General features: G+C 37.0%; 1 protein-coding gene across 1 annotated transcript in view; it reads left to right on the top strand.

Annotated features, from left to right (window-relative positions):
• Positions 1–15,197, top strand: part of WNK3 (WNK lysine deficient protein kinase 3) — a 147,693-nt gene that overhangs the window by 32,521 nt on the left and 99,975 nt on the right. The window contains exons 2-6 of the mRNA XM_047765474.1: positions 1,997–2,169; positions 3,326–3,546; positions 4,349–4,506; positions 8,276–8,364; positions 11,652–11,871. Coding sequence (XP_047621430.1) covers positions 1,997–2,169; positions 3,326–3,546; positions 4,349–4,506; positions 8,276–8,364; positions 11,652–11,871 — 861 coding nt within the window. The remainder of the gene's footprint in view (positions 1–1,996; positions 2,170–3,325; positions 3,547–4,348; positions 4,507–8,275; positions 8,365–11,651; positions 11,872–15,197) is intronic.

The raw sequence follows: 15,197 nt of genomic DNA, 5'->3' as shown, positions 1-15,197 counted from the left end.
AACAGTCTATAAAGTCTTTTTCCTGGAGGCTGATAATCTCCAGATCACTTACCTGTTTTTCTGTTTTTTTTTTTTTCTCCCTTATCTGAGTTATAGTTCTCTGCCTTTTCATTTTTATAGGTTTTTGGTGTGGTGACCTTTTTACAAATAATAGAGTTGTAGCCTCTCTTACTTCTGGTGTCTGCCCCTCTTGTGGCTGAAGTTGGCACAGGCCTTGTTGTAGGCTTCCTGATGGGAGGGACTGGTTCCTGCCCACTGGTAGGTGGAGATGATTCTTATCCCTCTGGTGGGTGGGGGGCTTTGTCTGTGGTGAAATTAGAGGCAGCTGTGTGGCTGTGGCTGTGTGGCTGCAGGGGTGGGGGGGAGCATCTTTAGGCAGTCTGTTTATTGATGGGTGGGGCTCTGATCCCACCTGGATTACTGTTTGGCCTGGGGCTTCTGAGCACTGGTGAGTGGGGCTAGATTTTTTCCAAAAATGGCCACCTCTAGAGGAACACTCATAAATGAACAGTCCTGAGATCTTTTCTTCCAATGTCCCTCCCCCACAATGCTACCCAGTCTCCCCCTGTTTTCCAAGGCTATCCTCTAAGAACTGCAGTCATGTCTGACCCAGATTCCTATGGAGCCTGTGTTTTCCTCTGTGACCCAGTGCACATGAATGCCTGTTCAAGCTTTTCAAGAATGGGGTCTCCATCTCCCCCAGTCCCACAGAGCTTCTGCACACAAGCCCCCTGGCTCTCAATGCCAGATGATCTGGGGGCTCTTTCTCTCAATGCCAGATCCCCAGGCTTGGGGACCTGATGTGGGGCTCAGAGCTCTCCTGTAGGTGAGTCTCCGTGATACAGTTACTTTCCAGTCTTTGTGCTGCCCATCCAGTGGGTATGGGGTTTCTTATATTGCCTAATCGCCCCTCCTACCATCTTGATATGACCTCCTCTTTGTCTTCTGGAGTAGGATACCTTTTTTGAAAGTTTCCAGTCCATTTGGTTGGAGGTTGTTTGGCATTTGGTTGTAATTTTGTTGTTTTTATGAGAGAAGGTGAGCTGCAGTCCTTCTATCCCGCCATCTTAATCCTGTCTCAGAGGGGAAGTAATGTAATATGTTGCCAACCGTCTTGTAATGGAAATTGTACCTAAATTTTTAACTAGCATATTTGATTATTTTCCTATCAACATCAAAACTTAAAATAGTTGTCATTCCTTTCTTTCCTGCTCCCCCTTGCAGAAGACAGAAATTGTTTTTATTCTCTTCTCTATTAGATTTTAATGAAGTAACCTGGAATTTTAATTTCAGACTCTTCTTTTTGCATTACAGTTGACTTTTGAACAACATGGGGGTTAGGGACACTAGCCCCATGATAAAATTTTAGACAGAATACATTATTATTTATTTTTAGACACAATAAATTCTAACATTTAGCTGTCTAACATTATTCCTGCCCTGATATTATAGATCCTTTAAATGTGGGAATTCAGAGATTTCTTAGGAAATCTTTCTTATTATCTGTTTTGATTATTTCTTTTTCTCATTTTAAGATACTATTTTTCATTTCCAGCAAAGGAAATTTTATTTATTTTTCCAGTTTAATGAGATATAACTGACATATCTCAAACTTATACAGAACAATGTATAATTTTAAGGTATACAACATAATGATTTGATATATGTATGTATTGTGAAATTATTATCACAAAAGTTCAGTTAACATCAAGGATATTATTTCTCAAGGCATTGATTTATTATGCAGGTGGATTCATAACAGGTGTATTTATGAAATGTAACAACTGCTGCATTTTGCTGTATGAGAAGAGTCAAAGTAATTACCTAACAAAGAATATCACTGAATATATAGGTCCTGATGAAAGAATTGACAGGTGAAAATACATACATACGAACATACATTAATACAATGAAAATAAAGCACTCATTTGAGTGGTGTTAGACATGTGCAAGAGAATTTCTAGGCTTTAATTTGCAACTTGATTTTTCATTTCAGGACCGGAAATTAACCAAAGCTGAGCAGCAAAGGTTCAAGGAAGAAGCAGAGATGTTAAAGGGTCTCCAACATCCCAATATAGTTCGATTTTATGATTCCTGGGAGTCTACATTAAAAGGAAAGAAATGTATTGTACTAGTGACTGAACTTATGACATCAGGAACCTTAAAGACGTAAGTTGCCCTGATAGTGCCAATAGAGTTTTATTTGGAAGTAATTTTCAGGAGTCATAAAAGTTATTTGTAAGGTAGTACTAAACACTACTTGATTAATGGCTTTGTAGAATTTGAATCTAGTGACTATGTTTCAAGGCAGGTTAAAAAATTAGGATGTTAATGAAGTTTGTTAGAAAATACAATGTTGAGAACTTTGTGGGTTATCACAGAATTTCAATATTATAAATCACTATAGAGATCATATAATGTAATTTTGTCAAAGATGATGAACGATTGGGCACATGACCAGGTTCACGTGCCTATTGAGCAGTACTATGTAATTATAGTCTATTGTTTTGTTTCTGACTGCAGTACTTCATTTGATGGTATAATCACTTATTTATAACTATTAAATGTGAGATATATTTTTTCTGTTTCTTAGTATCTTTGCACTAAGACTTTACATAGTAAACCCTCTGATGACTCTATATAAACAGTTATTAGGAAGTAGAGAACACTTTCTTTTTAAAATTTTGATGCCATTCCACAAAAAGCCACTGTGACTGTGATTCTTTTTTCTTCTTTCTTTCTTTCTTTCTTTCCTTTCCTTTCCTTTCCTTTCCCTTTCTTTCTTTCTTTCTTTCTTTCTTTCTTTCTTTCTTTCTTTCTTTCTTTCTTTTCTTTCTTTCTTTCTTTCCTTCCTTCCTTCCTTCCTTCCTTCCTTCCTTCTTTTCTTTTCTTTTCTTTTCTTTTCTTTTCTTTTCTTTTCTTTCTTTTTCTTTCTTTTTCTTTTCTTTTCTTTTCTTTTCTTTTCTTTTCTTTTCTTTTCTTTCATCTGTACCCACAGCATGCAGAAGTTCCTGGGCCAAGGATCAAACCTGTACCATAGCTGCGACCTGAGCTTCAGTGACAACGCCAGTCCCTTAACCTGCTGAGCCACCAGGGAACTTCCCTCTTGTTTTGAATTGAAAATGTTAAACTTAGTAGAATGTCTTCTCTAAAGATTATGATTTAGATTTAATTTTTTGTCATAACATGCAATAGAAAATAACTCAGTGATGGTAATCATAATACATACAGTATCAGCTAGCTTTTATGATTTACCCTAATGTGCTAATACAATAAGTAAGCTAGGTTTATTTGTTTACATGTGGTCTTTTGTTTCTTTGTGTAGGTACTTAAAACGATTTAAAGTCATGAAACCAAAGGTCTTAAGGAGCTGGTGCAGGCAAATTTTAAAGGGGTTGCAGTTCTTGCACACTAGGACTCCTCCTATTATTCACCGGGATCTAAAGTGTGACAATATTTTCATCACGGGACCCACTGGATCTGTGAAGATTGGTGATCTAGGACTAGCCACCTTAATGCGCACATCATTTGCTAAAAGTGTCATTGGTGATTAACATTTTATAGTTTATTGTGTAAAGAGATTTTTAAATTGTATACGTCTAGAACAAGGATCAGCAAACCATGGCCTATGGGCCAAATCTGGCTTCATTGCCTATATTTGTAAATAAAGTTTCGTTGGAATGTAGCCACACCTGCTCATTTACATATTGTCTATGGCTGCTTTTGTACTATAGTATCAGAGTTGAGTAGTTGTGACAGAGCCCATGTGGACTACAAAGCCTGAAATATTTACTGTTTGGCTCTTTCTGAAGAAGTTTGCTGATTCCTAGCCTAGAATATGAATTTTCTTTGAAACATTTATTATATGTTGACTTATTTCGAAGATATCCTAGTGTATTTCTTTTGGGGATATATTTAATATTATTGAAAGGTTCTGAGGACTTAAGAGGATTTACTAATTTATAAAATTTTAAATAACTTTAAAAAAAGGATAGAAATACAAACATTTATTTAAATTTATTTTTTATTGTTATTTCCCCCAACACACTCCCCCCCCCCCCGCCCCCGACTGGGAGGGATTGGGAGCTTGGGGTTAATGGATGCAAACTATTGCTCTTAGAAATAAAAACATTTTGATAATCATTACCTAATTTTAAGCACTGCAGATTGTACTTTATTAGTATAGAAAGTTAAGGAAATTCCTTAAGTGCTTTATATAGATACAGCAAATATTCAGCTAAGTTTATATTTATATATTTCCGTTTGGGAGCAAAAATTAAGTCAGGTGATCCTTGTGGCAAAGATACATTTTTCTTTTCAATAAAATTGTGGTTGTGGTATTTTGTAGGGACTCCTGAGTTTATGGCCCCTGAGATGTATGAAGAGCACTACGATGAATCTGTAGATGTCTATGCTTTTGGAATGTGTATGCTGGAAATGGCTACTTCGGAGTATCCTTATTCTGAGTGCCAGAATGCAGCTCAGATATACCGTAAAGTGACTAGCGTAGGTATAACTTTATTCTTTTTTTTTTTTTTTTTTTTTTTGCCTTTTTAGGGCCACACCTGAGACATGGAAGTTCCCAGGTTAGGGGTCAAATTGGAGCCGCAGCTGCAGGCCTACACCACAACCACAGCAATGCCAGATCTGATCTGCATCTGTAACCTATATACCACAGCCCACAGCAATGCCAGATCCTTAACCCACTGAGTGAGGCCAGGGATTGAACCTGTGTCCTCATGGATATCAGTTGGGTTCATTACTACTGAGCCACATTTCATGGTCAATTTAGAAGTCAATTTAGTCAAACCTAATTTTGGTTTAGTTCTGTATAACAGTGCTAAATTTAAACTAATTGTAATGAAGCAAGCTTTAGTTTATGCTATTTACCTATACTCTAAGGCTCTATATTAGTATCTTTGGGGGAAAATGTACACATATAACATCTGTATACATTTGTTAAGAATTTTTAGATATTTATTAGATGGATCTTATTTTCTAAAGCTAAATAATAGAGATTGGCTAAATGGTTTTGAAGATTTCTTCTAGCTCTGAAAGCCTGATTATGAAATGGCATTCAATGGATACAGTATTTGATTCTCTGCTATGAGTATTTTTTTGTGTTAGGAATTGAAAGGTATTGAAAGATGAGTAAGAAGTTTTTGCTACTCACAAAGAGCTTTATGTTTTTAGTAGGGCAGTAATAAATTCACAAGTAACTATAAAAATAAGAGGATGGGAATATAGTAAGGGATGCAAGTGCGATAGAAGCAAAGTGTTAGAGGTTTGTTCAAAATAGTTCTACTTCATATTCAGTTGGGTGGCTCAAGACAGGCCACACAAGAAATTTTCAGGTAACTAATACATTAATAGGTAGCATTTGAAAATGCATAATGTATGCCACAAGCTTTCATCTTTATATCCCTATAAGATGGTGCTATCTTCACTTTACAAATGATGAGACTGAGAATCAGAAGTTGTGACCCGCCTAAGTTCACACAAATACTAATAGTTAATAAATGGCTAATCATTTTATAAATGGCCGTGTTTAGGAGTTCCCGTCATGGCGCAGTGGAAATGAGTCCGACTAGGAACCATGAGTTTGCGGATTCTATCCCTGGCCTCGATCAGTGGGTTAAGGATCTGGCATTGCTGAGACTGTGGCGTAGGCTGGTGGCAACAGCTCCGATTATACCCCTAGCCTGGGAATCTCCATATGTTGTGGGTGCGGTTCTGAAAAGACCAAAAAAAAAGGGCTGTGATTAAAAACTGATTTGTAAAATTCCATTCCATTAAAAATGTAATAGTTGGTTCTTGTGAGCTAATATGAGCCAGTTTCACTGTATTATACATGTAATATATGGACCTTGTTTAGATCCTAATTTGAATAGACCAACTATAAGAAAATATTGTTTAGACAAAATTTGGAAAATTTGAGTATGGATTGGGTTTTACATGATATTAAGCAATTAATGGTAATTATTTTAGGTAGGATGATGACATTGTATCTGTTAGAGATAGAAATAGGAGACTTTATGGGTGAAATGACATGATGCCTAGTATCTGCTTTAAAATATTCCAGGATAAAAGTGGTGTGGGAGTAGTTGCTGAAATGAGGTTAAGAAAAGATGCTTGTTGTTGAAGCTGATGATGATCATGTGGGACTTCTTATACAACTCTACTTTTGAGTATGTTTGAAAATTTCTGTAACAGAGAGCTGAGAAATAAGGCTATAATGTCATTTTAGTTAGGGCTCATATATTATATGACTATAAATAGAAGAGAGTCTGTACTTGATTTTGTAAGTTGCAGGTCCCCAATTATTTTCACCTAGAATAGAGAAAGGCAGTAATTATCCAGGGCTACAACTGGGTAAGGGATCAGTGGAAAGGTCAAAGAGGGCTTTTTCTTTTTTTCTTGTTTTTTTTGACTGCACCCACGGGATGTGGAAATTCCTAGGCTAGGGATCAAACCTGTGCCACAGCAGCAACCCAAGCCACATCAGTGACAACACTGGATCCTTAACCTGCTGAGCCACCAGGGAACTCTAAAAGAGGGCTTTTTCTTTAAGTAGAACAATATAACTACATTTTTGAATGGTGACTTCATATATATATATGTTTGTCTTTTTTTTAGGGCCACACCCACAGCATATGGAGGTTCCCAGGCTAGGGGTCTAATTGGAGTTGCAGCCACTGGCTTATACCACAGTCACAGCAACGCCATATCTGAGCCATGTCTGTGACCTACACCACAGCTCACGGCAACACCGGATCCTTAACCCACTGAGCTAGGACACGGATCAAACCTGCATCCTCATGGATGCTAGTCAGATTCGTTTCTGCTGGGCCATGACGGGAATTCCTATTCTTTTATATTAAAATCACAAAAATGCCAGCCATAAATCATAATTCAGATTTCCATTTATACCAAAGCTTCTTGAATTTGAGGTCCAAATTCACTCCTAATCTCACCATATTTATTTAGTATAGGTACTGGGCTTTCTGATTCTGTATTCTGTGAGGTACTCTGATAGACCCAGAAGTGGATCTTAGATGGCCTCATTCCATGACAATTATTCCACTTTTCTGCTTATTGCTTAATTTGGAATTTTCTATTAAATAATAGCAGTGATCTTGTAATTTTTTTTAATCTAAACCTCATAAGTTAAGGGTAATAGAATGTAAAATAAGCAGTAGGTACCTAGCACAGTCATTATAAGAACATGGTTTTTTTTTTTTTTTTTTCTCGCTTAATGATAAAAATAATACGGGTTTCTCAGAAGTTTTCATATATATATATATATGTGTGTGTACATATATACTGAATGCTCATTGTGTCTAGCCATTCTAGGACTTTGAAATATATGTATATTTTTCTTTTTATGGCCACACCTGCAGTACATGGAAGGTCCCAGGTTAGGGGATGAATCAGAGCTGTAGCTTCAGGGTTAAGCCACAGCCACAGCAAAACCGGGTCTGAGACCATCTGCAACCAGTGCCTCAGATTGTGGCAATGCCAGATCCTTAACCTACTGAACTAGACCAGGGATTGAACACACACCCTCACAGAAACAAGTTCAGGTCCTTAACCCTCTGAGCCACTACCAGAATTCCAAGTGGTGTTTTATTTGCCTCTTTATTTTTTTTATCTTTTTCAGCTGCACCTATGGCATATGAAAGTTCCCTGTCCAGGGATCCAATCCAAGCTATAGCCACAGCTGCAGCAACACTGGATCCTTAACCCACTGTGCTGGGCCAGGGATTAAATCGGTGCCTCTACACAAATAAGCCATATCATTAACCCACTGTGCCACAGTGGAAATTCCTTATTTTGAATTTTTTAAAGTGTTTTTAATAATATTTATTTTTCTGATTCTAAAACTTTCTAATTGGGGTTATACTATATGTACATTTTAGGATTCTCTTTTTTCCCCTACTTAATGTTGCAGTATGAGAATTCACTTTATTAATTACTTAGAGAATATTTTTAGTTTTTGCGTGTTAGCATATACATGCATATGTGTATCATATAATTTATGTAACATGGAGATTTAGAATGTTTACAACTTTTCACTGTAATTTGTAGAGGTATGACAAAATCCTTGTCAAAAATGTTGTTAAAACTTATATATATATATATATGTATATATTTATCTCATTTAAAATTTAAATATGGTTTAGTGGTAAAAAAAATCATTTTTTAATAAGTGTCATGTTATATTTGGGCTTTCAGTTGCTTAATTTGTGACTAGAAATCATTTTTCTTCTTCCAGGGTATAAAACCAGCCAGTTTCAATAAAGTCACTGATCCTGAAGTGAAAGAAATCATCGAGGGATGTATTCGTCAAAACAAATCTGAAAGGTGGGTGCATATGTATTGAAATTACTTAACTGATGGATGAATTTTTCTCTTGCACTGTGTCTTTTTCTGACTTTTGAATCATGCTGGGTATAACCTTTGAGTAGAAGCCAAATTATACCGTCTAGAGTGAAGTATATCGGTGCATCTTGTTTGCCATTTTATAGACTTTGATATCATATGCTGAATTTTTCTTAAACTGACACTTGGGTTATGTTTGTCTATGTGTGTTGGACAAGCCTCAGCACAGCACCTTCAGCCATCAGTTAAACAGTTAACGGACCCCCTCCCAGGTAAACTTGTTTCTGACAGTTGGCAGTAGAGTGCTTTTGCAGTGTCACCTTCACATAAGTACTTGAATTGTTTTTTTAATGATAGTTTAAAAAAATTAATCATCAACTCACCAGATGTTTTTTTTATTTGTCCATATGTCCCTGTATCATGAAAATGGTAAAGCTGATAGGACTAGTTTTGTTCAAGAAATAGTGTTCTAGATTTATTTGTATCACTATTCATGTTTTTCTTATGGACAGCTCCATTTAGTTTTAGCTTTTCCCTTTAATTTGAGCTTTGGACAGTTGCTGACTTAAATTGGTAGGTTAATGTTTTGATTTTTACCTTCTTACTGATTATGGTTAATAAAGATGATAGATAATTATAGAAATTATTTCCTACCATTTCACTGACTGTTCCCCATTTTTTAAAAAATGTTTTTATTCGGTGATTCCTACATTGGGGCCATTTTTTTTTTTTTTTTTTGGCGATGCCCACAGCATGTGGAAGTTCCTGGACCAGGGATAGAACTCATACTGTAGTGGCGACCTAAGCCACTGCAGTGACAACCCTGGATCCTTATCCAACTGCGCCACAAGGGAACTCCCTGTTTCCCATTTTTTATTAGATCTTACTGTTGCATATCTGAGAATATAAAATACCACTAAGATAAAGCCTGTTTAATTATAGCTTTATTACACAACATTCTTTGTGTTTGTACTAACAGGCTATATCTATCTGTGTATATATTTTAATTTTGGTAAAATATACATAACCTAAGATTTACTATTTTAATCATTTTTAAGTGTGCAATTCAGTGGCCTTAAGCACATTTACATTGTTGTACAAACCATCACCACTATTTCCAGAACTTTATCATCATCCCAAACAGAAACCCTGTGCCCATTAAACAGTAATTCCACACTCTCTTTCCCCTCAACTCCTAGCAATCTCTTTTCCACTCTGTCTGTTTCTACCTCTGTGTAGGTATGTCACATAAGTGGAATTATACAGTATTGGTCATTTTGTGTCTGCCTTATTTTTTGTAGCATAGTGTTTTCAAGGTTGATCCATGTTATAGCATGTTTCAGAATTTCATTCATATTTAAGGCTGAGTATTATTCCATTGTGTGTATATGTGTGTATACCATATATATACACATATATGGTACCCATATTTTGTTTATCCATTCACCTGTTGATGGACACTTGTATTATTTCTACCTTTTGGCTCTTGTGAATTATGCAGCATGAACATTGGTGAGTGAATATCTTCTTGATTTCCTACTTTAAGTTCTTTTTGGTATATACCTACAAGTAGAATTACTGAATCATGTTGTAATGCTGTGTTTAATTTTTTGAAGAACTACTAAATTTTTTCTGCAGTGGCTGCTTCATTTTGCATTCCCTCTAGCAAGGAATGACGGTTCCAGTTTCTCAGTGTGTTGGACCATTTGTTATTTTCCATTTTTTTTTATAATAGCCATTCTGATAGATATGAAGTGGTATCTCATTGTGGTTTTGATTTGCATTTCCCTAATGACTAATACTGTTGAGTATCTTTTCATGTGCTTATTTGCCATTTGTGTATCTTCTTTGGAGAAAAGTCTATTCAAGTCCCTTTGCAATTTTAAAAAATTGAATTATTTATAGTTATTTTTGAATTGTAGGAATTTAGCATGCTTTTTTTTACCCTATGCTAAAACTACTGTGTTAAAGTAGCCATTTTAGTTTCGTTTCTTATTGTTTGCATAGCATTTTAGTTATGACGCTATCAAAGAACACTGGAATATTTAAAAGGGTTCAAGGCACATTAGTGTTTTGGAAAGAATGGCCTTCCACATCAGAATAAGATTCAAATCTGGACTCACATTTAGCCAGTGTGATCTTGAGCAGTTACTTGGCTGTTTCCTCAAAATAAGTATTAGTTTGATGATTAAAAAGATAATGAATGTGGAGTTCTTGTTGTGGCTCAGTAGGTTAAGGACCCAACCTTGTCTCTGTGAGAATGCCAGTTGTCAATCCCTGGCCGTAAGGATCTGGCATTGCTGCAAGCTGTGACATAAGCTGCAGATGCAACTTAGATCTGGTATTGCCATGGCTGTGACATAGGCCTCAGCTGCAGCTTCAGTTCAACCCCTGGCCCAAGAACTTCCATATGCAGTAGGTGCAGCTGGCCAAGGTGTACCCATAAAAAGAAAAAAAAATGAATGCATATAAAATACCTAACAGTAATAAGTACTTAGTGAATGGTATTGTCTACTGCTATTGCAGTAGATTATTCCAGAGTGAAAATATCTAGGCAAAATTTTTATTGAGTTGCCAAGTGCTTCATTTGGTTGTACCTTCTTAAACACATCTCACCTTAGTCTTAAGACTAATTAGTCTGAGCAAGCTCATTCTTTTTATAAAACTGTCGAAATTAAATATTTATCTCTTGATCACTAAAAATGTAGAAGGTTGAAAATCTTCATCTTACAGGATACCATGCTGTCAATATGCTTTATCTGTTTTAAGTAGTACAGGAGGGACTTTCAGGAGGGTTACATCAGTTTTGGCTCTCCCTGGCCTGTAATATAGATAGATTAGATATGATAGATCTATTTTAGAAGTTGGTCAAAGAAAAGGAACTAAAATGCCAGCTTTTAAAAGAATCTTTTGAATATCTGTCCTTTTTTTCTCTTCAAAGATGTTTAATCCCAATTATTAGGCTAGGGTTGTATCCATTATAGGTATACTTTGGACTCGAAATTTAAGAAAACTGTACGACTTTGCTGAAGTAAATTAGCTTCACCCATGGCATTCTTAATTAAGATCACTACAAATGCATGTTAGTTGGGATTTCTTTGCATCTTTGGTAATAATAAGTTGGATATAAGATTTGGCTTTTATAATAAGGCTGATTAATGGCTTAATAGAAAATTTAAAATACGGTTGTTACTTTGACAAAATAACAGATTTATATTTTGTTTATTAGTGTTTAGTATTTATTTGTATTTTGTTTACTTGTTTATTAGGTTGTCCATCAGGGACCTACTAAACCATGCATTTTTTGCTGAGGATACAGGACTAAGGGTGGAGTTAGCTGAAGAAGATGATTACTCAAATTCATCCCTGGCTTTAAGACTCTGGGTTGAAGACCCTAAAAAATTGAAAGGCAAACATAAGGACAATGAAGCTATTGAATTCAGTTTCAATTTAGAAACGGATACACCTGAGGAAGTAGCATATGAAATGGTAAGTGAATCCTACCACTATACTCCACTCCCCCTGTAGTATCAAGGTTGATTCCTTTCTCCTTGTCATTGCTTTCTTTCCTCTCATTTTCTCCTCTTCTTTATTGAAATTATTATTTTATTGTGAATATTTCTAAAACAGAGTATATTAAATTTGCATGTACAATATAAGGAATAATCAAACTCTACTTTTGTTAAGAAATAGAACACTGTTGGTATCTTAAAAGCCACCTGTATGCTCCTCCTACTTGCATTCCCCTCCCTCATTACCACAGGTAATATCTACTCTGACTTTTGACTTTTGTGTTACTCATTCCTTTGCTTTTCATTACTGTTTACCTAAATACTCTCTTGTTTTGTTTTGAAAACCTGAGTGGCATGCACATACCTAGCTGGTTACTAAAGTTACTATTAGGTATAGCTGCCCAGGAGGGGATAAGTAGAACAGAGTCTCTCAGGCATAGTCTGGCTCTCTGTGAGTTTATGAGAGCTGAGTCTGGAGAAATCAGTGAGTGAGGTCACACTTGAGTCCAAGGAAACACACAAAGCTCACCACAGTCAGGGCACCAGCAGGCCTGTGTGAACCAGAAAAATTAGTTGTCTGGTAACAATATGGTTTGATGGGAGTGGGCCCCTCTGTCTTTTCTACTTCTCATCTCCCCATGACCCCTCCCTGACCCAAGAGTAGAAGACAGCAGAACTTCTGTTGGGTGAAATGCGTGTCCATGCACGATCCAGGCTGTGCAGAGTTTGGAGGGAGGGTGTGTAGGCGCTTCAGCAGCATGTGGTCAGATTAGTCAAGTACTGAGACTCTGAGCCAGGCTCACCTGGGCGTTCTGTCCTCAAGTTAAAAAGAAATATGAGGAGTTCCCATTGTGGCTCAATGGGTTAAGGACCCAACGATGTCTCTGTGAGGATGGGGGTTTAATCCCTGGCCTCACTCAGTAGGTTAAGGATCTGGTGTTGCTGCCAGCTGCAGCGAAGGTCACAGATGTGGCTCAGATCTGCCATTGCTGTGGCTGTGGACAGCTGCAGCTCTGATTGGACCCCTGGCCTGGGAACTTCCTTATGTTGCAGGTGTGGCCCTAAAAAGACCTCCCCCCCCAAAAAAAAAATAAAAAAAAGATATACAGAAGGTAAATTCTTTGAGACTTGCATGTATAAAAAAGTCTTTTTTCTGTCTTCATATTTAATCAGTTATTTGGCTGGCCAAGTCATTTTATGCTGGCAATTAAATTTAGAGTCATTGCTCCCTGCTTTTCTAACTTTCAGTATCGATATTGAGAAATACAAAGATGCTCTGTTTTCTGGATCTTTTGCATGCAATCCATTTTTTCCTCTCTGGACCTTGTAGTATCTTCTCAGTATTCTAAAATTTCACCATGTACATTGTTTCGGATCTGTTTTCATCAGCTGTGTTGGATACTCAGTGGACTTATATCCTTCAGTTTCTGGGAAATTTCTTAATGTATCTTATTGATGAGTTTTTTCCCTTTGTCTTCCCTTTTGGGAACTGCTATTATTTGGATGTTTGGTCTCTTAGACTGTTTCTCCAGTGTTCTTATCTTTTCTATTTTCCATCCTTTTGTTCTCCTTTCTGAAAAATATTATCAGCTTTATCTTCTAAACCTTCCATTGGGTTTTTCATTTCTACTATCTTTTTAATTTCAAGATTTCCTTTTCATTTTTTTGGTCTTTTTATTTTGATCTTTTTTTTTAATGCCAGACCTGTGGAATATGGAAATTCCCAGACTAGGGGTCAAATCAGAGCTGCAGCCACTGGCCTGTGCCACAGCCACAGCAACGTGGGATCCGAGCCACGTCTGTGACCTACACTGCAGTGGCAATGCCAGATCCTTAACGCACTGAGCGAGGCTAGGGACCAAACCCATATCCTCATGGATATTAGTTGGGTTGGTTTCTGCTGAGCCACTAGGGGAGCTCCTGTTTGCTTCTTTTTTTTTTTTTTAGAGTAAACATATATTGTTCTTTGTTTTCTGTGTGCGGTATTCCACACCTCTGTAATTTTAGTGAAGAGAGTGTTTTCAACATGTTTCTCTCCCTGAATCTTCAAGTTGCTGTTTCTTCTTGGTTGGTTTTGTGTTCCATCTTGTTAGAGGCTTTTCTCATATTTCTGGTTATTCTTGGCTGGCTGCTCATAATTAATAGTAGGAGACTGTATTGGTTTTCTTTTGCTGTATAGCAAGTTACCACAGATTTAGTGGCTCAAAAGAACACCCTTCTATTTCAATTCTGTAGGTCAGAAGGCCTGGTAGGCTTTGCTGGATTCTCTGCTTAGAGTCTCACAGGCTGAAATCAAGGTCAGTGGACTAAACTCTTATCTGGAGGCTCTAGGAGAGAATCTCCTTTTAGGCTCAAACTAGTTTGTTGACACAGTTCACTTCTATGCAGTTATAAGACAAAGGTCTTTGTTTCCTTGCTGGCTATTAGCCAGGGGTCACTTTCAGCTCCTAGAAACTGTTCTTCAGTCCTTTCACATGCCCCACTCCATCTTCAAAGTCAGGAATGGCATGTTGAATCCTTCTAGTGTAGCTAACTGGTAAAAGGCTCACCCAGATGGTCTTTCCCTATTAAGGTCAAATGTGTATAGCTCAATAATGGGAGTGATATCTTAACATATTCACAGGTTTGAGGATTAGGATGGGATGTCTTTGAGGGGCCATGATTTTGCCTACAATAGGGACTAACAAGCTGATTGGGTTGTATGATTGCTGTGTCAGACTTGTTAACCTCTACGTGGGTGGGCCAATAATCAGGGAATATTTGACATACATATTTGTAGGTCTTTCTTCTTGGATTGATCATATTCTCCAGAGAAACATCTTTTAATGTCCTACCTGGAGGGTAAGGATCTGGATACTGGTATTTTAGTAGCCAAGTGGGGAAGAAGGCATGCATATGGTCATTTAACCTTCTTGTTTTCCACATGGTAGCCATACCCTCAATTGTGTGTAGTGTTCCTTAGTTCAAAGATCCTCTCTTTTACCTTCTCCAGAGAACAAAATTCCAATCTTCTTATGCAGGCAAAAAGCATAGCCCAAAGGTGTAGAATGGAGGAAGGGGCACAGGGACCTAATATCTAACTGCTTCTTCCTTAGTCTTCCTTATTTTAGTCATCTCTTTTGACTTTCCACAGTTCTGGAAGTGCCTGGTACTGCCACTTCTATGTGTTGTGAGTATTCTTCACTATAAATGGGAGTGATTCTCAGCTTTCCTTGGTTCTCCTTTTTCAGGTTTACTAGGTCAGTTATCTATCTGTTTTCCATATCCCAAAATGTCCACAAACATTGTTTGTTGTTGTTGTTG

This window comes from Phacochoerus africanus, chromosome X (assembly GCF_016906955.1).
Source record: "Phacochoerus africanus isolate WHEZ1 chromosome X, ROS_Pafr_v1, whole genome shotgun sequence".
Taxonomy (NCBI): Eukaryota; Metazoa; Chordata; class Mammalia; order Artiodactyla; family Suidae; genus Phacochoerus; species Phacochoerus africanus.
The sequence above is the reverse complement of the archived record's forward strand: the minus strand, read 5'-3'. Positions and strand labels throughout refer to the sequence as shown.